At 38.8% G+C, this 23,725-nt stretch overlaps 1 protein-coding gene across 6 annotated transcripts in view; it reads right to left on the bottom strand.

The window, feature by feature from the left end:
* LOC125767539 (glycine receptor subunit alpha-2) overlaps positions 1-15,160 on the bottom strand; it is a 48,355-nt gene extending 33,195 nt beyond the window's left edge. Inside the window, exons 1-2 of one of the 6 annotated variants that reach the window (XM_049434213.1) lie at positions 14,500-15,160; positions 10,480-10,943 (exon numbers count right to left, since the gene is read on the bottom strand). In XM_049434213.1, coding sequence (XP_049290170.1) covers positions 10,480-10,556 — 77 coding nt within the window. In that variant the 5' untranslated portion in view covers positions 10,557-10,943; positions 14,500-15,160. Of the gene's footprint in view, positions 1-10,479; positions 12,660-14,499 lie in introns of those variants that run through there. The other 5 variants (XM_049434214.1, XM_049434216.1, XM_049434217.1 and 2 more) reach the window with 5 other exon arrangements.
* Between the last annotated feature and the right edge of the window lie 8,565 nt (positions 15,161-23,725).

Below are 23,725 nucleotides of genomic sequence, written 5' to 3'. Positions count from 1 at the left end.
AGTCCAGCAAGAGGAGTGTTTATACAAAGCTGCAAGTGTTGCGCCATGTGTGTGTGTGTAGTTTTTTTTTGGCTGTATATAGATACGTCCTCCAATATGTATCCATGACACAGATAGTGTATAGCACCACTGACAGTTCTTGTCATGATCGAGGGGTCAAAAATGGCGCGAAAAGGAGCCACGTGTCAGCGCGCGAGGTGTGTCAGACGATCCTGCAGGGTGGACGCAATTTCTGATGGGAAATGAATTAGCATAAAATGACGATACCGATAATGCTAACAGCGTTTTTGGGGTTGGCTTTGCCGTCCAAACTTCGCATTCCACTGTCGTAATTTTGTTGCACGCTATCGGTGCAATTGACAGCCGCAGACAACGAGTTCGAATCGGATGAAGTCGGATGGTCGGCTAACCGGACAATTTCCGCTTCGTGAATGAAATGTATCGAAATGCAAAAAGAAAATGCTTAGCTTCTTTTCTGGATTGTAAAAATAATTGGCAATTTATTCGGACATACAGTAATCCTTCTGAGTTTCTTGGACCGGTCAGTATTTTCCACCATGGGAAGTATGATTTTCGGATAGTTTTTTCCATGTACACTGGCAGAGAAACAAACACGGCCTTTTTTAAGAGATCATGATATGAATGACGCTTCTTACGAACACCAGCCCCAGGTAATTTGAATGTCCACTAGCAGGAATGCTGACAATCAATTATTAATGAATAAACATCAGTTTTTGGAGTATAAGGTCAGCTAGTTTAGCCACTGGAAGCCAAAACAGAACCATGTGCAACTTTAACGACAGCAACAACGAAATCAGAAATGAGGAATAATGAGCTTTGCTCTTTGATGGCTAAACGAAATGATATGAATGATTGTGAAGGGATGGAGAAAGGCGACAAAATCGATTACGTTTTGTCCAGTGTTTATTGGCACTGACACTTGGTCAGAACAGAATTATAGCAAACGTGGGTTGAATTTGATGTGCGAATCTTAGATAAATGTATTCTGAAGGAAGTTATTTTCAAATGGATCACTATTTCAAACGGAATTACCGACAATCTATGCTCGTCGCAACTCGACTCTGGCCGAATAAGCACTTCTTATAGTTTTATTATAATTTTATTTTTATATATTTTTTACAATGTTTTATTCTAATTTGTGCATATTGCATAATTCACTTGTTCAATAGTATTTGCAATTTCCAAGGTTCAAGATCAGGCACGAATAAATGTCATCTTTTGAAGAAATATAATAGAATAAAATATAAATTGCTCTCACTACTAAGTTTAAAAGGTTGTGAAATTTTTGCTATGTTTTATTAATGCGAATTGCTGCAGTAGAAACAAACAACTGGCACGCGACCAGCCATTGACCATACTTCATGGTCATGGTTCGGACGGTTGACCATATTTTCATGCCTAAACTAAATGAAAAACGTCATTCATTAGCGATACTCATCGAGTTTTGACGCCACCTAATGGTTTTAATCAAAATAAATTGTATTATCTGAGGCAAACATCTAACGCACGTAGTACGCTCGGCCCCGATGACAGAAGCTGGTGGATTATTTTTTATAATTGTCACCCGTTAAGTACATACCCGGCACCGCCTCCCATTTCTAGCCGATCGATGTACGGTGAATAAAAATGCCGGCGAATGAAAACATCGCACGACGCGATGTCGTACAACTGTGGTGTGGTTTATGTGTTTTGCCGGCACGACAAGCGACACGGGCGCGAACATGAAAGCGCGTTGATGATAAACGGACGATAATAACCCCATCATTTGACATTCCATTCCCCGTTTCAATTCAATCGCACGGCGTTCGGTGGGTTGTGGTGTCTTCCGGGATGATACAATGATCGGATTTGCACGCATCTTTATACCGGACGGTGCTATTTTGTTGCACGGTCGTGCAATTATTTTCTTGGCCGGAAGCGACAGTTGTGCATGTGCCCGGATTCATTCCAAGCAATCGAATGCTGTCCTGTTATTATTCTATTGGACTGTTTGCACTGTTTGTGTCTAAATGCACTTCGGAATTAGTTCTTACGGATGATTCATCTATTATGTAGCTATTATTACGCATCCCCGAAAGCATCTCCCCACTATTATTTACGTGATAGTTTGGCTACTCACACCATCGATCATGTGTTCCATAGATGGTATTTTTGATGAATAATAAAATCTGAATTTTAGAAAAATCTTATTTTATTTTCTCTATTTCTTTTCTTGGCTTAACGTCCGGATGGGATTTGATGCCCGGTCCTGTTTTGTGGAAACGGCGCCGTTTATCACATACACGACCAGCTTTTCCCGCTCTTCCAGTGTTACCCCGTCACTAAATGCTTGGCAATTATCGCGTTTGCGGGATCGAATAGCACCGTTGTCGGATAGCATAAATTAGAAGCAGCTTCGAGTAGCATAAAGATATAAACCGTTGTATCGAACTTGTCCTCTTTTTTCTCATTTCATGACCGTCACCGTACCATCAATACTCAGGTAATCATAACTACGATTCACATAAAAATACATCAAATTATAAATTTTGCAAAATTACTCAAAAAAAAGCTAAGGCTATAGCTTTAAGAAATTTTCTATTTTTTTTAATTTTTTTATTTATTTTTTTTCGTTTTATTTACTTAAAGCATTATTTGAGTGAAAAGAAATTTTTTTTAACCAATTGGCATTAAAATAAATCAATTTCATTCTTTTTGCAAAAATTTTCAAAAAAAACGTAAGGGGTACCCCTTATGAAATTTTCAAGTGAAAAATTTTTTGAAATTTTTTTCTGATTTTTTATTTTTTTTTTAATTTAAAGCATTATTTGAGTGAAAAGAAACTTATTGCAACAAATTCGCATTAAAATATATCACATTTAAAAATTTTGCTGAATTGCAGAAAAATGAGGAAAATTTTACATTTTCTCAAACAGGGTAAGGAACTTGGTTCCTCGAATAACTTCTGGCACAGACATCTGAGGGCATGGCCGTCCAAGAAGAAAATGTAGCCATTGGTGCCATCTATTGACCACAGGTTAAAGATTGGCGATCCGTTGGATACCGACCGAGTTATCGGCAAAATTTGGAGCAAAAATGAGCCTTAGGAAATTTTCAAATTTTTCTAATTTTTTTTTTTTTTATTATTTTTTATTCTTTTTTTATTTAAAGCATTATTTGAGTGAAAAGAAACTTATTTCAACCAATTCGCATTAAAATAAATCAACTTATAAAATTTTGCTAAATTTCCCAAAAAGAAAGCTAAGGCATAGGAGATTGGCAAATTTATAGAATGTTATTTTGGAAAATGTCCACGAGATGAGAATTGTTTTTCGAATTAACAGCCATTCTTCTGTTTTAAAGATAGTATTTATATTTGTTATTTGTTTTGAAAATAGTTATTGCCAGCAAAATCGAGCTATCCTGGTCGCCATTACAGAAAACTGTTATGGCGTCAAGTCGCACTTCGAATAGCGATTTTTCCCTGAAAATACACGTGTAGCGACTTTTCGAACTATTTTTTATATGGTGTTTCGCAAAATTTTCCTGAATCGCGTTCGCAAACGCGACAATTGCTAAGCGTTTAGTGGCGGGTTTACGTAATAGTTGAATGATCCCTTAATTGTTCCATGTTGAAACAGATAAACTAATCTTGTCTTCTGTATGTTTGACGTATCTGCTTCACTTGGTGTTAAATTTATGGCAACTGAATTTAAGTGTACATACGATACTTTAAAATGGTACCCTTTTTCCCGAGCAAAGAAGCCCCGCGAAAGGAAGAAAGCCAAAACTCGGCTAGCAGAACGTCTCCACCGGCTTATCTTCAAGTTCGGCATCGAGTGCATGCAAAGGAAACATACATCATGTTCCGATCCATCTCGACACTGAACGTTGTGTTTTGTTCTGGTAGTTCTGGTGGTCGTTTTCCGAACAGCCATTTTCCACCGGGAACAAACCTCGAACGAACACAACCGAAACACGTCGGTTGTAAAATTGTTTCGCTCTTTGTGCAAACGATCGAATGCATGGAAAATGGAGCATTTTTAGTGCACTTTTGCTTCTTCACGTTCGGGTGTATAATAAGGGTTTAGCAGTGAAACTGCAATTATCGTCCACTGTTACACAGGAAATGGCAATAATTTGGCTGATGCTACACAAACGATTTGGAACAAATTCTTAAAGCTATTTTGCATTGGCTCATTCACAGAAAGGCCTCGAATTTACTGCTAAGTCGTTATTAAATTACTTTACATAAGATTTATTCTAAACTGCAATCAGCTAAAGAAAACCAAATTTTAACTGACAATAATTAATATTGAACGAAACATTTTGCTCTTTTCTTATTTCTTGCACATAAGCTTAACAGCAAAAAAATTGTCATATAAATTATTCTATGCTTCGCTAAAAAAATAATCTTTCTGTAAATGTTAAAAACTTAATTTGCATGACGACAGACCCAAACAATGGTGTGCGAGCAAAATCATAAATTGTACGAAGATGACCCCAAAACTGACCCATAAAACCGGACGCTAGCCATTGGAACAAATGGGGGTAGCTTCATCTTCCTTCAGGGTTTCGTGCCGAGGTGCAATTATTTTAAAACCCATGTGCCTACGATAGAGAGGAAAAGTTCCTCAAACTTTGCAACAACTTTGCTTGGTTTACCGTTCTCGGTAGAATACGGTGAAGCAGAAAAATTGAGGAATCGACCGGTGTGTTGTTGTCTTCTCTATTCTCTGTCACTAAACTTTACCGCCAGCCATTTGGTAAACCCCAATCTGCCCATGGAGCGTGTTGCATAAACTGAAGTTTGACGAAATTTAAGTCTCAATTTAAGGAAAGAGAAAGGATAACTTTTTTTTCGAAACGATACCTACCCGGGCATAAAAATTTACCGAAATCGGTAGACACACGCGACTCGTTAGTGTGCCGACCATGTGATAATAAAGCTGTTTTCGGTAGAATAGTAGTCAACGCGAAATGGTTGCCTGTCGGGTGTTACGATTCAGGTGTTGTTTATTGCGTTTGTGTATTACTTCGGAAGGAATAATGTTGTCGGCCGTGGAAAGTATAGAATTATACGCTTATGACACAGTTGAGATCGAAGCTTTTGTTTTATTGGTTTATTTATTTTATTTAATTTATTTATTTATATTTATTTTTATTTATATATTTATTTATTTATTTATTTATTTTGTCATAAAATAAAATAAATAATTTTTTTTCAAAATGTCAAAATATATTTTTTTTATGTTTAAATCCATTGAATATAATGTTTTGTGTATTTATTTGGTAGGACAAAATTAAGATTGTCTACTATAAATCGCTTATTTGGTTTAAAAGCTGCAATTTTATACCACTCATTCTTCACTGACCGGTGTTTTGTAAACAATATTAAAACTATTAATAAAATTAACTTGTTTTTGGTAATTTATAGCCTTTCCAAAGGGTTCAATTTCTAGAAAAAAAAATTGTTATAAAAATACAACAAGAATTCCTTTACCGATTACACTCAAACAAAGCTATTGAAGACACACAATAAAACATAATTGATTTCACAAAGTGATACAAATTTATGTGGAGGATGAAACTTTATCAATTAACAAAAATGTTTTACAGTCACGAAACGTACATTCTGCCGATGTTTTATCGAGCAAGATCGTTGGCATTTCGTGAATTTCGTTTCCTTAATCGCTTCCTTTCGTGACGATCGATTCGAGCTGTATGAGTGAAAAATGGCGAAACATCAACGTCATCCTAACAAACGGATGAAACGAAAGCTTTTTCATTCCGGAAGTTTTTATGATGTAGTTTGCAAATTTGTAACAGTAGCAATCTGCAATTTTTTATTCTCTTTGAACACTTTTTTCTTCCTTCAAAAACATTTAAAAAGCATAGTGAGAGAAAAAAAAACTGATCAAAGGGTATAAGAAACTTTTTTATGTTTAACACAAAACATCAGCATAGACAATACATAACAAATGAGAGAGAAAAAAACAGAAATTTATTGACGTTTAAAATTTCAGCGTCAGTCTGTTAAGCATTAAGAGCCATATGTTCGGCAAACACAATTCTATAGAAGGAAGAAATAAACCATTCAACTCCCCCCAAAAAGAAACCTGTCTGCTTTATAAATAAGGCATAGCACATCTTGTCCGCTGGCGGAGTCGGTCGAATGCCAATAAAATCGTTCCTTGTGGCAAAAGAAAACCCCCATTCAAACGTAAGGAAAGCATTTCATTTTAGTATCTCCGTCGTGTTCAAAATTCAAATCTTTACAAATGGGACCCCACCCCCAACAATGAGCTGAATGCATTATGCAGCAAGGCAGGATGGAAGCAACCTTCGAACCTTTCGGTTTTAGCCATCCTGGAGACGTTGTTGCGGTCACAAAACGTCCATTCGTAGATGGCGTAATGGGCGATCTCTCCACCGATGTGGACGACATTGGCAGAAGTCCCGAAATAGATCAATCGGTGCGTAATGTGTGGAAATCAGTGTCCCATTCGAGTCGGAAGGCATTGGCGGGAAGGGAAAATAACCGCATTGCAAACATTGGTATCAATGCATCCGGAAGTGGTACAACGGCCTGCTATCGCTGCCTTCCTACACAACACTGTCTCCACGACTCCACTCCTGTCCCGTTGCTTTATGGGCGTACCGAAGGGAGTTTATTTATTTATTTTACCTCGCTTGTTTGCTGCGTTGATTTACCTCCTTCGTGGTTTTTTTCCTTCTCTCTCTCTCTCTCTCTCTTAGCATTCCGGTAGCAAGCCATGCCAAGGAAACTGTTCACGCATTCCGGTAGGTCATGGTTCCGGAGCACCAAGCGGAAGAATCAAAACTTCCGCAAGGCACACAAAACCCAAACGTTCCACTTTCTCCAAAAGGGATGGAAAGCCTGGTGAAAGAATGTTAGCATAAACCTGCACGGTCGGGGTGCATGCAGAAAAACGTCAAACTTTCCATACCACGCATCAGCCTTACCTTCACACCTCCAGCGACCAGGCTAGCGGGTGGGTACTTGCCACACTAGCCTCCGCACAGGTTAAATGAATGGTGCAGAAGTTTGATGTTTGTTCACGAGGCACGGCAAGAATCGAACCAAGCGCTCATGAATTATTTATAATGGGAACATTTAATTCCTTGCTCCGCAGGCTCAGGTGTAATGGGGCGGCGTAGTGGCGGCAGCAGCGTTACACACGTTATCCTGTCGTTGAGTCCATTTTGCTCGCTTGCCTGAACTCTGCTCTGTGTGTTCCGTATGTTTATGGAATGCGTCGCTGCAGACTTTGGTGGTGGTGGTGGTGGTGGTGGTGGTATTGAATGACGATGGCATAGTAGCAGCCCTGCCTTTCATCGGCACGTGCCTCTTCTCTTCCGAAGCTAGCGGTTATTAGCACATGCTTAAGACAACTACAATGTCCGTCGTATATGTAAATAATAACGATTTGATGGCGGTTTAGGCTTATGTTGGTAGCCTATAAAAGGTGTCCAATTTCTTTGAGTAAACAAAACTCGATATGATGTTCCCAACATCTTCAGTGTCAGCTACCAACTTGTTAATTTACTTGTGCATCGCCTACAGCTGCTATTTGCTACAATCACTAGAAAAATCAAGAGGCAACTACATTCGCAGACAACCTCAGATTGAAGAAATAAGACATCAAAAATAGTTGATCAGGCATGTATGATTTCCGTTTTGGAATTTTTGGACAATTTTTGGAGAAAAGCGAGAATGCCTAATGACATCATTAATCGTCAAAGAAGTATCTGGACCAGGAATTCTGACAGAAAAGATGACAAGTCCACGACGAATGGATGATGTTCTGATTCTTTCTTCACTCCAAAACCTAAAGAAAACCTCCTGAAGAAGGTTGTTCTATATCTATTTACTTCTAGACTTTCAGTTGTTTAAGATTCGCTCACAGATTGACATCTCCATCAGGAAGTATCATGCAGAGGAGAATATGGGCTTTTCGCCTGACCTGACCTTGGATAATAATAAAAGATCTCAAGGATAAGATCTTTTTATAAACAAACTGAAGATATACTGAAAATCACCAACTCTGGTAATGCATTTTTTAGACTAATCTCAAGGGGAAGATCTACTTCAACAATTTTGAAGAGTCGTTGTTCTGAGAGACCGCATAGTAGGACGTCGACGGATCTCGTCTATAAAATTTAAGGAATAGTAAACTCAAGATAAATAAGTTTAATTCACTTTTGGTTATTATCGATATATTCTATTGTTTCTTTTGTTTTAGTCATGTTTCTGTTTTACAAAGATAAATAATAAAACAAAAACCAGAAACTACAATAAATTATTGAAAAAAGGAATATCATGTTTACATGATTTCTGGTTCTGGTTCTGATGGCAAACGAACTAAGTCGGCCTATCGCATAATCTATGACAAATCCCAAAATCATTCCCTTTCCCACTCTCCATCAACGAACAGGGGGAGTTTCAACAAAAGGGCATTCAAAAAATTGACAGAAAATCAATGACTCTCAATCCACTTCACACACACACACAGCTGCGAATGCCAATGCCGCCAACAATGCCCAAAGTTTAACCCGTCTGGACTATGTTTCGATTTCTTATCACCTGTCTTGTATCACCCGTTGAAACACCTGCCCTCGTTTACGGATACAGCACTCAGACTAATCACCCAGACAGCTTTCGGTTGACGAGTGAGGCGTAACGCGAAATGCAGCGGCGTTGTTAACTTCCTTCCCATGGGAAATAGGTGCTTTAGTAAGTGGAATTTCTTTGGTGATTTTCTTCTTCTGCTAAATCTACACGTTAATGCGTTGGTCTTAGATGGTTACGGTTTGGTAGTAACTAATATTTAAACATCGTCCTTTGTTGTCTTGTTAATTGCCTCTCTGCCCATACTGATCTATGTGGTGTGATAGTCGTCTAACATCGGAATCGAATTAATTTCTAGTTGAAAACGTTTTCTGCCGCCTAGAAGACGACTTTGTTTGACACAGTCTAACGTTGAGGACACTAATTCACATGACAGTGGATGGTGGTTTTTGCACCTTAAGTTTCGAAGGTTAACTCATAGTGGCATAAGGTTGCTTTTTTGTTGTATATTGGTTCAAGATCGATAACTGTTTGGAAGGCGCCTAAATATAAGAAGAAGAAAAAAACTGTGACACGACCGCTACAGCTGCACATGCAACCACTGGCCTTCGGTTAGTCATCGATAGGCTCGATAGGAAAGGTTTAAACTTCGTCGTTTTGATTGCCTTTTGCGTTTGTTAGAATTTTGAAGCGAGTTGAAGTCAAAACTGCATCCACAGTTCTGCTCGTTTTGTTTAACCAACAAGGGAAAAGGACAAGGGAACGGTTGGAGGGGAGAAATAATAAAACAAAACAAAAAAAAGCTGACGTAGAAATTGATTTTCCCTTTTACACCGAACAAAGCCATTTTTCGTTAGCTTTGCGAATGGACCGTGGAACGACCGGTATCAGCATGTGGTGAGTTTTGCTTAAGCACCATTTTTATTATGCATTATGTCGAGCATTAAGGGGATCGATTGTTGTCGTTACAGTGCCACTGAAAACCCTTTACACCAGCGTACATTTCACACCAAAATCTGGTATGCGTGTGGGGCACGAAAAAATGCACAATTCCTTACCCGAGCATACGTAATACGATCCGAATGAGTCCGAGTGTTAAAGAAAACACCTTGCTTATTGGGTTTTTCGTCTAAACCCAGCAAAAAAAACGAAAGTCATGGTTCAAGTTTTATAGGTTCATCACAGCGAACGAATCGAAACGAATGTTTGATTTAAAGGAACATATAGCGGTTGTTACACCTGGCTGAATGAAGAACATGGACGAGGGTTTTTTTTGTTCATGTCAAATTTTCCTTTGTTTTCCATAGTAAAATCATTTTTTCAGCCATCGTGCATTAAAAATGCAGAATTTTATAAAGTTTCTTATTTTATGTTATTTAACACAAATGCGAAGGCCCTTAATTTACGCTTAATATTCCCTTAATGTAGCCAGTAAATTAAATGTGATTTAATTAGCCATTTAACCAAATTTGTCCTATTGAATCTGCTTCAGATTTCTTCCAGATTAGATTGTTAGATTGTATTTTCAAATTAACAATAATTTCACAGTTTTTGTTTCTTTGAATATTACTTTCGTTCCCGGAGTTTGTCCCGGCCCATTCACTGGTTAACTTATGAATAACAGAAGTACTAAAAGTGATAAGTAAACAAAAACCAGATTTGCTCTAGATCAAATGTAAAAAATCAACAACAAAAAACACAATCCTGTTTCCTGCCTGAACTGATTAGTAATTAAAAAAGGCGAGCGACCGTGTGTACCGCCCCATTAGTAAAATTATTATCCTGAAGTAATCACTTCAGCCCCGTACCCTCAAAATTCCAATGAGCAATGGGTGTAAATCTAGTAGGTTTTTAGAATATGTAGAAAAGAGAAGAAAAGAACTCACCACAACACCAGCAGCTGTAGGAATGCCAGCGTGATCGTTGTGCTTTTGGGAGTGCTCCGAAACACGGTAGCAGCCATTTTGGTTGGTGCCGTGTGCTTCTGTCGCTGGAGAGACACACCGTAAGCACCAGCGTCTCCGACGTCGCCGCGGCCGACGCCGTCGCCTGCGACGCAGCGGTCCTCCCCACTGCACTCGTGGTCGTGGTCCTCCGGTGTTCCGCTCGGTAGAGTTTATAATCATTTCATGGTTGTTAAGTGTGTGGCACGCACCGCCACGTCCGGTTGCGTTTAGTCACGGAAGCCGCTGTGCGTATGTGTGTGTGTGCGACAAACGAAAGTAAGCTAACAACAAGGTTTTTCTTTCACTTCTGCTTCTGGCTCGCTTCCCGAACGCTCACACTGCACATCATCACTGGGAACCTTTTTGAGCGACAGATCACTTTAAAACGCGTGCACTAGAAACACCTAGAAGGAGTAATATTCACCACGGTTTAGACACGAGCTATTGAGTCTTCTTCCCCATTCGGGTGGAAGCACATCCTCCACACTCTAATCGTCACTTCCGATGGATGTCAACGTGTGCAAGACGCTCATCCCAGCAGCACGTGTCGGAAATGGACACTAATCAAGTCGCGTACTTCATTTGCAGGGAGAGGGTCTTATCACTGTCACTGTGAAGTTTGCCGACACTTGGAACTTGCACTTCGTGGTTGAATCAATTTATGCACGCCATACACACAGAAACACTGTCTGCCCAATATGAGCCGTCTCAACCGTCCGCGATGAAGTGTTGCACACATTACGCTGGCTGAGAACGTTTCGCGCATCTCAGTATGCATGATATAAACGTTGACGATGACATCTGTTACGTAGCGACGGCATGCTTATACATTCTTCTGTCTGCGAAAAACACTGCGAGACGCGTTGTTTATACTGTCAACTTCCACCAACCGATGATGTGTAGCACGGAGACACGCTTTTGCATTCATTCGCGCAAACGAAATCATACGTGCATTACGACCCCTGCCAACACCCCCCCGGGTCACTGGTTGACAAACGAGACCAGTGACGCTTCAAAAGCGACACCTTTTTGGTCGTGCTCTCGAGAGCACGAGTGAAAATTTGCATAATTTATCGTCGCGCTCAGCCACACAGACGGGGCAAATAATAACGACGATGTCCCTAGGGTGTCCTTTTCCATTTAAAAACCCGGTACGATGACCATTTCTTGTTTGGCGAGTGACGTGAAGAGGGTTGGAAAACTATTGACAATTAACTCACACAATGCAACAGGTACGGGTAGGTATTAATCTTCTGACATTGCGAGGAGTTCAGGGACTTTGCTGGAAAACCCACATCTCACAACAAAGGCGCCTAAAACGGAGCAGCTGCTTCGGGATGTTGAGTAAATTTATTAACTATTTGGAATTTATTGGCTCACCCGGGGTAAGGTATTGCGTGTCCATCGTGTGCATCGATCGCGATTGTGCTTGGCGTTCCACGTATGATTTGTACGTTTTTTTTTGGGGCGTACCTTCGTTGGAGACGTCTTTTCTGAGCTTGGTTTATGTTGACCATCGATTCGATTGCTTGCCCTTTTTGGAGTTCGTTTCGTTTTCCGACATGAAATGGAATGATTTCATCAAGATTTTATAAACCATTTTCATAACCACATTTGGAATTGTGAGAAAATCGAACGCCACTGGCGCCACTCGGTTTGTTTTGTTTTAGCAAATCTTTTTAAAACACATTTTTAACAATTATTATCGAGTTTTGTATGAAGTTAGTTTTTGTGGTCGTTATCTCGTCTCGCTTGACCGTTCATTATCGCACGTATGCAAAACATGGAAAATCGAATGACATCATACGAAACAGGGAAAGACCATCTACGTGACGGTAAGCACTTGTTTTACCAACGGAATCCTTGAATGAGATCTTCTACCAGCTGTAGAATGGTAGCTGAAAACAAAACACTTTCCTTCCCCTAGTACATGTGTTTTTTGCCTTTACAAACGCCAATAATACCTTCCGCCACCCAAACTACTCCAGACACGCAACGCCCGAAGGTATGCAATATGGTGACATTCAATGATGTTCAGCGTTATATTTTTAGCTGCCATTTTTGTGATGTAAATAAATAGAAAAAATGATGTTATATGTTGAAATTTTTCACAAATAATTAAGTTTTGCAGCGTCGTACGCGGCGGCAAAAGACGAACAAATTGACAAAATAAATACCACAGCCAAAATGTAACAAAACAAAAAATCTGAAATAATCCATCACCCTCCGATGGTACGCTTCACACTTTAAGTTTCTTTGCAAGCGTCCCGCTTCTCGATGTTCTTCAATTTCGAACGCTAATTATATCCCAGGAGATTGGTGCCTGCTTGCTCGTTTCCCTTTCAGCCAAGGGACACACCACGGCAGTTGCATTTCCATTGCTTACGACCAAAAACCAAACGCCGATCGCTCTTATCGAATGACAAACCAATGTTTGCTACCATTTTTTTTTTGCTTCAAAAAAAAGGACAACGACTACACGATGGAAGCGACAAATCGGCATCGACCTTTTGCTCTCTTTCTCTTTATTGCTCTATACTACCAGCAGGATAGATTATTGTTCAAGCATATTCGTTCAACTGAAAAAAATCCTTCTACAAAAAGAGAAAGAAATTGAGGGTTACAAATTAAATGCTTTTACTTGTTTGTTTATCTCAACTTCCTTAAAAATTTTGCAATATTATTCATCGTTTTTTTGTTCAAGCTTTCAGAAGCTTTCAGGATACGTAAACATACAAATTAATTGATCAAAGCAAAGCGACAACATTGGTTTGTAACGCTCAAATAGTGTTACAGCTGTGTAACCGTTTGTTTGTTTTGTTTTGAAGTAAATTTTTACACTATCGTGACTACAACTGCAATAAACGGCAGGTAAACGATCCGGAAACACATTTCATCACACACAAACAAACAAAAAGGAAACAACAAAAACAACAACCAAAATCACACACACACACACACACATCCGGGAATGATCGAAACGGGGTGCGGAGGAAATGGTCCAACAGTACGGAAAACAACCGTGTGGACCCTATTTTTAGTGCCACCAATCAATACTTATTATATCAAATCGTATCCCATTTTGCGTTCGATGCACTATTCTGCATTCGGTGCAATTGTACGATTTTATGGCCTTTTGTCTGTTTGCGTTGTTTTATTGTTACGTTTTTACCTTTTGCATGAGAAAATTGATCGATTAATGATGTGATAAGTTTTCCTCAAATTAGTAATAATAGATACAAAAATAAATTGTTCAAAATTAAAAGTAAAAACTGACCATTCTAATGATTGATGAGATGGATGTAATTACACTAATAAAAAATCTTGTAAAAAATTTAAAAATAGGGCAAAAAAATTGTATTATCATATGAAAATGTTACCAACTTTCTGTTTTCCTGGTATAATAATTGTGTAGGTATTTTTTGTGGTATGAACATTAAGTGTCATTAGCGGCACATTTCGGTTTATTCGATTTAAATTAGACTTCCGCTCGTAATACTCATGATTAGCCCCAAAAAAGCAACCATCGTCAAAGGCAACGTGTGAACAAAAAAATCATCTAGACAAACACCATTTTATTGGCCCCCTTTTCAGCCGGAAGTAGGTTTCACACCTTAGCTCCACATTTATCGACGACGATTTACCACACGGTATTTTGTTTCAGCTGTTTCAACTTTGTTTCACTACTCTGAAGTATAATAAATAACACCAGAAGAATGTAATTGGGGGAGGAAATAGTCGGAAGTGGCCGGAAGTTCTTAAGCACGGTTCATCAACACAAAAACACGCATCCGTATGCTTTTTCCGTTGAGTACACACACACGCAGCACAAAGAAAGCAACGTAAGGCAGCAAATAAATTGATAAAAACAAAACAAAAAAATCACAACCGGTCAAACGCACCAGGCGCCTCCATCGATGCACGAATCGATGATAATATTTAATTACTGCTGCTACTGACATGCGAAGGTGATCAGCAAAAAGAGGGTTTTGATTTTCATAATCCGCTCACTTAAATCCACATACATAAACACACATAACGCTAAGTAGAAGAAAAAAAAACCACAGTCACAAGGAATTATTTTCGATCCTTATGGCAATAAAGCCATATTACATATTAACAGCAACAAATAACCGAACTCGTACTGGTTCGTTGTTTTTCTTTTTTCTTACATACAAACACACATACGCACACGAATACAATTACAAATATCACACTAAATAAATAGGCGCGCTTATTTCCGATTGACAAAACGTGCGAACCACCCGCCGTGCGACCAACGACTGAAAAAGCTTCGCATTGTTTGTTGTTTCAGCGCTCGTGCTCGTTCGGCTTTTGCTTCGTGTCTGTCCGGTCGGATCGGGTCTCATTGGTGAGTGTGTGTGTGTGTGTGTTTCGGAAACCGAACAAGCTTTCCGTGGCACGCGATCAGTCGCCTTTAAAGCAGGTTTCGTTCTTTGTTTGCGTTGTTATTTATTGTCATTTTTTATGCTGTTTTTGGCACTGTGCGAAACAGTACGAAAAAAAACCCGCGCAAAATGCCGTTTGATCGTTTGACACAGTGAAACGGTTGCGGGTAATTCAAAATGTAAGTCTGGTGCACGCTTTAAAAATGCATCAACTTGTAAATAGGAGAAAATTTTCGACGGAAACGATTCTTTTTTTGTTGTCTTTTAATATCGCCACGCCACGTCCTTGAGGACCTTTGTTTGGTACAAGGTAAGTTTCGGTTTCGTGCTAGTACTGCTACCTAGCGACTCGTAGGGTCTTGCAGGACCGCCATGAATGAAAAATGTCCCACAATGTGACCATCGCAAATGGCCATCGATTACTGTCAGCCGCGTTAGGGGCTCTGTTTCGTGCATAATGCGCTACGACACAGCACGGGAAAATAAGTAAACCACTACGAAGACACATTATCATCAAGATTATTGATTACGATCAGCTGACCACGACCCACGGAACAGAATGACCACCAATCGGGGGGGAGGTTCTCTCACGGCTCACGGCTCTGTGTTTTGGTTTGTGCGGGACCTTATGCACGTGCTTTAGCAGCAGTGATTGGGAACAAATAGGGTGAGACAGCCTGGCGTCGAATCGAGTGACATTGCGTGACTCCAATGTACACAACAGATCCTCTTCCGTATTTAATAAGCTTTTTTTTTGGAACTTCTATCCACTTGCTGGGACGGCAACATAACCACACCGACCGCTTAACGAAAGTTGAAAGGTAAACAACATTCCAACTGAATTTGATTAATTATGAAGTCAAGATAAACAATTCTCGATAGGGATGGGGGACGGGTGAGAAGGAAACGAATTATTTATTACACAATACATCAAATATGTATGTGTATTTGATTTAAATATCGTTAAAGTTAATTAAATCTCCGTTGTACATAAAGAACAAAGAAGAATTAATCATAATTAAATGCAACTGCAATGATTTGTTTTCCAACAGCATAAAAACAAAAGCTTTCATGCAAAGCTCGCATGCAAAGTTTCATGCAGCTTTGAAAGCTGCTCAACTGCTCGAAAGAGCTCCACAATGCAGGGGTGTCAAACTAGGAATGCATTTTTCAAATATTCAATTATATTGTTACCACAAAATGGTAGTAATTTTACAAACATGTAACAAAAACTAAATGAAGATGTTGTAACATAAAAGAGATGTACTTAAATCCCTTTAATTGTTTCCGATATGCTTTAAATTTATCTAATTTTGACAAAACAACAATTTTGTGTGCTTTCAATTTTTACAATAAAAATGGACCACTATTTACATCACTAATATTCTCCGCTTTAACACATTTATGACAAATTTCTAAACTACCTCGAACGAAAGTGTTGCGACCCAGCTGGTAAAAGTACAAACACAGCTGACCCGTTGACAAATGGGAATCAAACCGTCGTGACTCGGCATCCATTTCGCACGAACAGTGCTTGAACGCCACTTTGGCACGTCGACCGGCCGGTGCACATTTGCATGACCGAATGCAAATTTGTTCTCCTCTGCCGAAGAAAGTGACCGACGATTGGACCGATCTGTGTGTAATCTGCGGGTCGTTTCGAGTGGAGAAAACAGAGCGAATTCCACTCCATTGTATTGGGAGAATGCAGCCGACGGGGGTGCAGAGCGTGGCTGCATCAACAAACATCATTTGTTTGTGTTTCACCCGCACGCATTGCAAGATGTGCGAGCTGTAACGTAAGAAAAGAAAAACTTGAGTTGAGAAAAGGAGTTGAATGAGATGCAGTTTGAAAATTTTTTTTAATGATAATTCAAGGTCCATCAATGAACGAATGATTTATTATTAAAAATACAATTTTTTAAATTCTATTCACTATAACAGTATTTAAAACACGTTAAAATTGATATGTTAAAGTTTGCTTCTATCTTCATAATTAACTATAAAACCCTTTTCTTTCTTATTTCAAAGTTGATTTCCTTTTTAATTCCAAAACCATTTTCTTTGCGAGTCATCACGGTTGCATTTTCATTTAATGAATGATGGTTATGCTTTTAATTATCTCTTACTTCACAGCAAGTTAGTCGACAAAATGCTGATCTATGGTTTTAATTTTTCCACCAACGACAAACACAGACTTCCTATAACTTTCCCTGTACGAAATGAATGACATCCACTTCCGGCGCACGATGAGTTGGTGTGTCGATCGAATGCCGTCCAAAGGGCGTCCCATGGACAAAAGAAAAGCAAAAAAAAACAGACAAATCCCGCACAGACCGAAGAGAAATGCAACAAATGGGGAACAATCGTTTGTTCACTCGTACATCCATTGATCGTCGGAAGGAGTGTTCGGACATTGTTAGTTTCGTAGGCAGGTTGAAACATTGAAGGGCGGTGGCATTCGTCTGTGGACGCAGTTTAACACTGCAACTACCTGCCACTACATCCTAGAGAAAATCAATCATCAGACTTTACTAATGGATCTTGTCGTGGTGCATCCCGCTCGCCCGCCCGCGATTCACCTGATCATTTGAAGTGACAAAAGCTGCTCGAACACGATGACATGGACGAAAGCAATCGGGGAAAGCCCTAAGGAAAGTATTTTGCTAGAAAGACATGTTAGTATTATTTCTTTTTATTACTAACAACATCTCATTTATGGAAGGAAGAATGCAAATTTAGATAATGTGATCACAATCCAACACCCGGTTAAATTTATTTTTGTCTGTTTATTCATTCAACACGATCAGTCTTGGAATAGTTTTTGTATAAGATGGGCAAATTGCATATTTTTAGATTAATATAAAACAAAAACGTAAAAAATCGACCGGTAAACTCCATTCCGATCCCATCGTAATTATTTTGCATTTAACCTTTCGCACTTGATGCGCATTTTTATTGCTTCAATCCCTGCGAAGCTCCCGGATTGTTCATTCGGTATTACAAGCGGTCTCACACATCCACTCGATTGCACTTGAACTTCCGAACTTGCAAAACCTTCATCCACCATCCTTGTCTTAAAAGACCACATCTCACTAAATGTCCACAGGGAGAGAGAGAGAGAGATAGAGATCCAGCGTGAAGGTGTATCTTTCCGAATAGTACTGCACGGATGCATTGTGCACGGTATGTCCACGACCCACGCCCGTTAACCACCCATCAATCATTGACCCAATCCATGGTGCCTGAAATGGAGATATACAAATTGCAACGCTGCTGCCGTACCTTTTAGAGCCACCGGTTTCCTCGACCCCACAGAGGACAGATGGTTCAAGTGCAGCGGTGCAGGAACCGCGGTTTCTCGATCGTGACGCGTGTCAGACAAATGGAATTATTCTCTCTGGCGTAATGTGGCACCCGCGGAATGTGTCATTGAAGATGGACGATAGAAGGAAAAAGGGAAAGATCATTAATACGTTGTGTAATTAATTATCATTCGTTTTTTTTCTACGACAAGAAACAATTATAAAAGAATGAATAATTGTCCAACTTTTAATACTGAAATTGTTTTTTAATCTGTTTTTTTTATTTTAATTATTATTAGAAAGAAGTATTTTTCACTTTTTTTGATCACCCGATGGCGTAAAATTGTGCCGATAAGGAAGAGATATTCGGGCATTTCCTATTCCTAAACAATCAAACCCCAGTTGACCACTGGGCAATGTGGAAGCTAAGAAAGGATATAGAAAGCCACACCACACAGCAGTTATCGCATGTGATAAAAAAAACCAACCTGTTTTTTTTCTTTCTTCCTGACATAACGAACTGCATCATACATTGTGCGCATAGTAGCGCGAACCATCGATCAAAGCAATCTGTTGTCCGTTTCTATTGAAGGTGGAGATCAAAACAGTCTACTTTTTTATTCCTTTTTTTCTCGCTCTCTCTCCTGCTGATGTGGTTGCTATACTTTGCAATTGTGAAACCGCATGCATGCAAGACATACAAAGCTTTTAACCATTTCCCATTACTTTCTTTTGCTTGCGTCCAGGTAAACAATCAAGGAAGAAAGACAAATCCAGCTATCGAAAACTAACGAGGTTCGTTGCTTCCCGCTCGTTGAAGTTATTTGTTATTATGATTATTGGTCTGTAAGAAACGCACACACAAAACATGAAGGTCGACCACTGTGCAGGAAGATGAAAATTAGTCTTATGCTTCGATTAAGCCGCGAAACTGTCATTAATCGAGCCGTAATCTCGAAAAGCATCAAACCCCCCGCTGTAATGTCGGCTGCCGATTGTCCACTTTTCATAATGCACCTGCTGGCCCACTTGTATGCGTGCGAGGGAGGGGCGTTTTTTTTGCTCAGCTTTATTACCCCTTGCAGGAGGTCGTGTGATCGTTTCGCGTTCGCCTTCTGCTGCAACTCTTCTAATGGTTTCGGGTTTTCTAGCGAAGTTAGTAACCTTGCATACGATAACCATTAATGCAGTTTTACGAAGAATCTCCTACCCAGTGCCCCCCGGTCCTATTGATGAAGGTATTTAGTGATCATTTGCTTGCTTCCTTCACTCGATCCTCGATCGGATAATGATAGCGCACAAGCCGCATAGTCCTTCAATTAAAACAATACGTACAGCACGTTACAAGCCAAGCGCAGGCAGAACCCGTCAGTATCAGTTGCCGTGTCAGTAACGAGCAAGAAGTAGACATGTGGAAGCTTACAAACAAGTAAGAATAACAGCAAACAACAGCAAAAAATGCCACCTTCATATCAAACCAGTTTCGCCAACGATGGTAACTCTCACCACCACCGGGAAACAAAGGCGTTTAGTCAAACACTGCTCAAGGCATTGCCGATATCAATCAGAATCTCGTCAAATGATGAAACAGCACCATTGACCATGAGTGCTTATGATTGCGTTTTGTACAGGCTTCAATCGATTTACTTAATATCTAGCCAGTAAATTACGTTAAAGTTCATTTTGACAAAACATTTATACACAATAAAAGGTTTGATTTTTTAACACTTTCTTTTCTTTAGAACTTAACAATTGCTTTGACGGGTGTTTTAAACTAATCGCCTGATATGTGCTATTAAGCTTTTTTAGAACCTATTCGCCTTTAGAGGACTATTCGCAAAGGATCAACCGATGTCATTCTCATGACGTGATCAACGCAACGTAAAGAATGACTAGTTTAATCAATTTTAGTGAACTCCTTTTACGTTGCTTTTTGTTGTATCGCTAAATATGGTAAAATCAAAATGTATCAGCTCATAATATGAGGCAAAAATAAGGTTCGTGTCTTGTTTTGAAATTAAGGAAATCTTTTTCTGATAGAGGGATATGCATTGCAAGGTAATATCCACTACACTATTCAACTCTTTTAGTCGTAAGTAGTCATTTTTTTTTTGTTTCTTCTTCAATTTCTTTTTCTACTTTATCCAACACCTAACATATGGTTAATGTTTGCAAGAGTTTCGCTGTCTTTAATATCTCTTTATATTTCGTATTTAATAAGAGCAATATTGATAGATACTCAACTCAACGGGCAGTGTACCGGGATCTAGATGAGGTCTAAGAAATATTTTTCCTTGGCAGCTACTATGGTGTCCCCAACTTTATCACAGCGCTATGAGACCTTAGGCTAACATTCTACTATCCCTGGAGCTATAAAAATTGTTCATGAAATCAACATCGAAAGATAATATTAAAGCGAAAAAAATATAAGAAGAATTGATTTTTTGCTCTTTATTTTTATTTTAAATTATTTAAATTTAAATTAATTCCATGACTTCGATGACTTTGATGACTTAACTTCCAATTCTACTTATTAGCAACTTCGATCCATCGAATGAAATGATCATTATTTACAATCCACTTTAGCAAGGATGTCACACACAATTGTTTGCTAGCATTAACGATGTGTTTTGCTTGTATTTAACCGACCATACGGCCACAAACGGCTCCAACAGTCTCACTCACATCGCTGCTAACGATAATCTGTTATTTACGGTTGTGTGGAGAAACTTTTCGAAACCTGCGATCTGTTTCGACCCCACTACACCGCCCGAAAGTATCCATCAGCTTACAGGGGCGTAATGGTCAAAGGGCAGTGCGATAAAGTGAAACGATACACCGGAACCTGTCGTCGCGGGAATTTCGGATACGCGTAAAGATTTATCGGATCTTCCACGCACAGGAACTCGACTTTCTTCCTGCTGCCTTTAGATGAATTTTTGTAACACAGCTATTTGGTTGACAGGATTTGGTTGACGGTAAGCTGACATGAGGATGATTATTGCGATAAGCAAAAACCCGTTTTATGATTATTACCATTTTTAATAAATTATTATTTATTTACTCATTTTACATTACATTAGTTACACCTGTTACCTATCAATGGGACATAATATTATTAATTCTGAGTTACAATTATGCTAAGAAACAACCCTCAAAACCCCTATTCCGATGGGAAAACAAAACACGAAATCACACTCGTAAACAAAAAACAAAAACAAAACGTTTTAGCGAAGATGACCCATTGCGCGGTTCACGCATTATCCATCAAAAAGGGATGGAAGCAGCAGGAAGGAATGGAACGATTTCTTTTCGCCCTCTGACACACCGGTTTTTTTGCTAATGATGCTGGTGTGTAGAAAACGGAAAACATGACATGAGTTTCACCATCCTTTTGCCCAGCTCTTGTCTTGGATGGACCGCATATGCAATTGCATCCTCTTTTGTGGCATTCGAGCGGCCTTTGTAATGCTCGTGGCCAAGAGAGGTGTAAACTGTGAAACTTTTCACTTTCGTTCAGGGCAGTTTCGATCCGTGCGCAATAACGTGTGAAGACAAAAAAGGACGAACAAATGTAATCATTATTTGAAAAAGGCAACAAGGATCTGGAAATGAATATTTTATTTTATGATTAATTGTAAACAACTTTAAATAAGAACTAAGGAAAGAGTGATTTATATATATAGATATTGTAAATATATTAATTACATTAAAAAAAGATCCTTTTATAAGAATATTACACGTTACGGTTTTTTCTCCACGTTACTATATATGCAAAATAAACAACTGCTCGAAAACTGTTGTAATCACATTATTTTAAAGCTTACACTTCCTTGCGAAATTTTTTGCTCATATCGATTGCGTATCCGGATATTGCGTGCGCAGCATCTTTATCGTAAATTTACGCCCGATCAATTACTCACATACCCATTATCGATGTATGGCATGCATGGCATCGGGGCCCCATATGCCCCATGGAGCCTCCACGATGTTCATTTTCTATAAATGTTTTAATTTTGTGCGAAACATCCTCAATCACAACGACACTGCATATACTCGTCCCAGCGATCCATTAGCGGTGAAGTAAGGCAGACAGCAGCAACAGCAACAGCAAAGGATCATGAACTTTCTTTTTTAAACGCGTATTTATGTCATCGAATGGTGATTAAGTGGAGGGAAATTTCCGCTTTTACCTGCCAAGGCAAAGGGATTGATCAAGGTTGAGGGTTTTTTGGAAGCCAGTTTTTGCCAAAAAAAAATTAACGAAATTTGATACAGTAAGAATAAAAAAAATGTATAAAAACAAAGGTCGTGAAACTTGTAGTACAAAATACCTTTCCGCAAACAACGATCAAGCCATCAAAAGAATTAACGCAGCAGCCGATTAAAATTGATTATAGACACGCTGTATATTACCTTCCGTATCTAATCTCCATCTAGGTCAAAGTGAGCAGGTAAAACAAAGTGCAAAGGGCACACCCCATGTGGTCAATTGTCCTTAGAAGGGACAACCAGAAGAAGCAGAAAAGTCCGCTCCAGCCAGAGTGGGATGAAGCTTGTTTTTAATTGTGGGGTTTTGTTTTTTTTTGCGCCATAGAATGCGGACGCGCTCAATTTGTCCACCAGAACCGGTTGGAATGAGCTGTATAAAATTCTTCCTGACTTGTTTATTAATTCAAGCCTATCACAAGGAAGAAAGTTAGCATTTTTTGAACAATTTTTGTTTAGATAAATAAATATTTAAATGAAATTTATCGTGTTTGAAGAGAATATTACGTTTTATTGTAATATTTAATATATTTATCAGTAAATCTTTTTGGGGGAAAAATCTTTCAAAAGTCACTAATTAATTAATTAAAAATATAAAAAAAAAAAACACTTTAACACTATCAATGTGAAAACAATGGAACAAATTAATTTACTTCATGAAAACAATTTCAAACAGCAAAAGCAATTATTCATTAGCAAACTCTTAACCGGGGAAAAGCCGTTTAACCCATGACCCCGCCGGTTTAGTATGCGTTTAGATTGGTGTTTGTTGTCAGCTCACTTCACATACAAATGGTAACTTGGAATGGAATTGATTTTAGAAACCCCAGACAGTGAATGCCCTGCCTGAAAGAAGAACCTTGCGATTAAAACTTCACTAAACAAAACTAATTAAGCAGAAAGAAAAGATTGTGAAGAGAGAAATTAAATCAACTCCATTTGGTGATAAAAAAAGCTGTGTTTAAGTAAATAATAGCTTAACAAAAAAAAAATGAAATTTAAAAAAAATTCTATTCACAATCTCCTCTGAATGGTTAAAGATGGCCAAACAGACACTAACTTTCGTTCGCCATCTTTCTTGGTGCGTGATTTTTTAAATGTCACCTGGCGGAAGATTGCAAATTAATCTTTCGAAAATGTTCACAAACATCAAACATTTGACTATTATTACAGCCTGTACAGCCACATCATCAACAAAGTTGC

The sequence above is a fragment of the Anopheles funestus genome, chromosome 3RL, assembly GCF_943734845.2.
Source record: "Anopheles funestus chromosome 3RL, idAnoFuneDA-416_04, whole genome shotgun sequence".
Taxonomy (NCBI): domain Eukaryota; kingdom Metazoa; phylum Arthropoda; class Insecta; order Diptera; family Culicidae; genus Anopheles; species Anopheles funestus.
The sequence above is the reverse complement of the archived record's forward strand: the minus strand, read 5'-3'. Positions and strand labels throughout refer to the sequence as shown.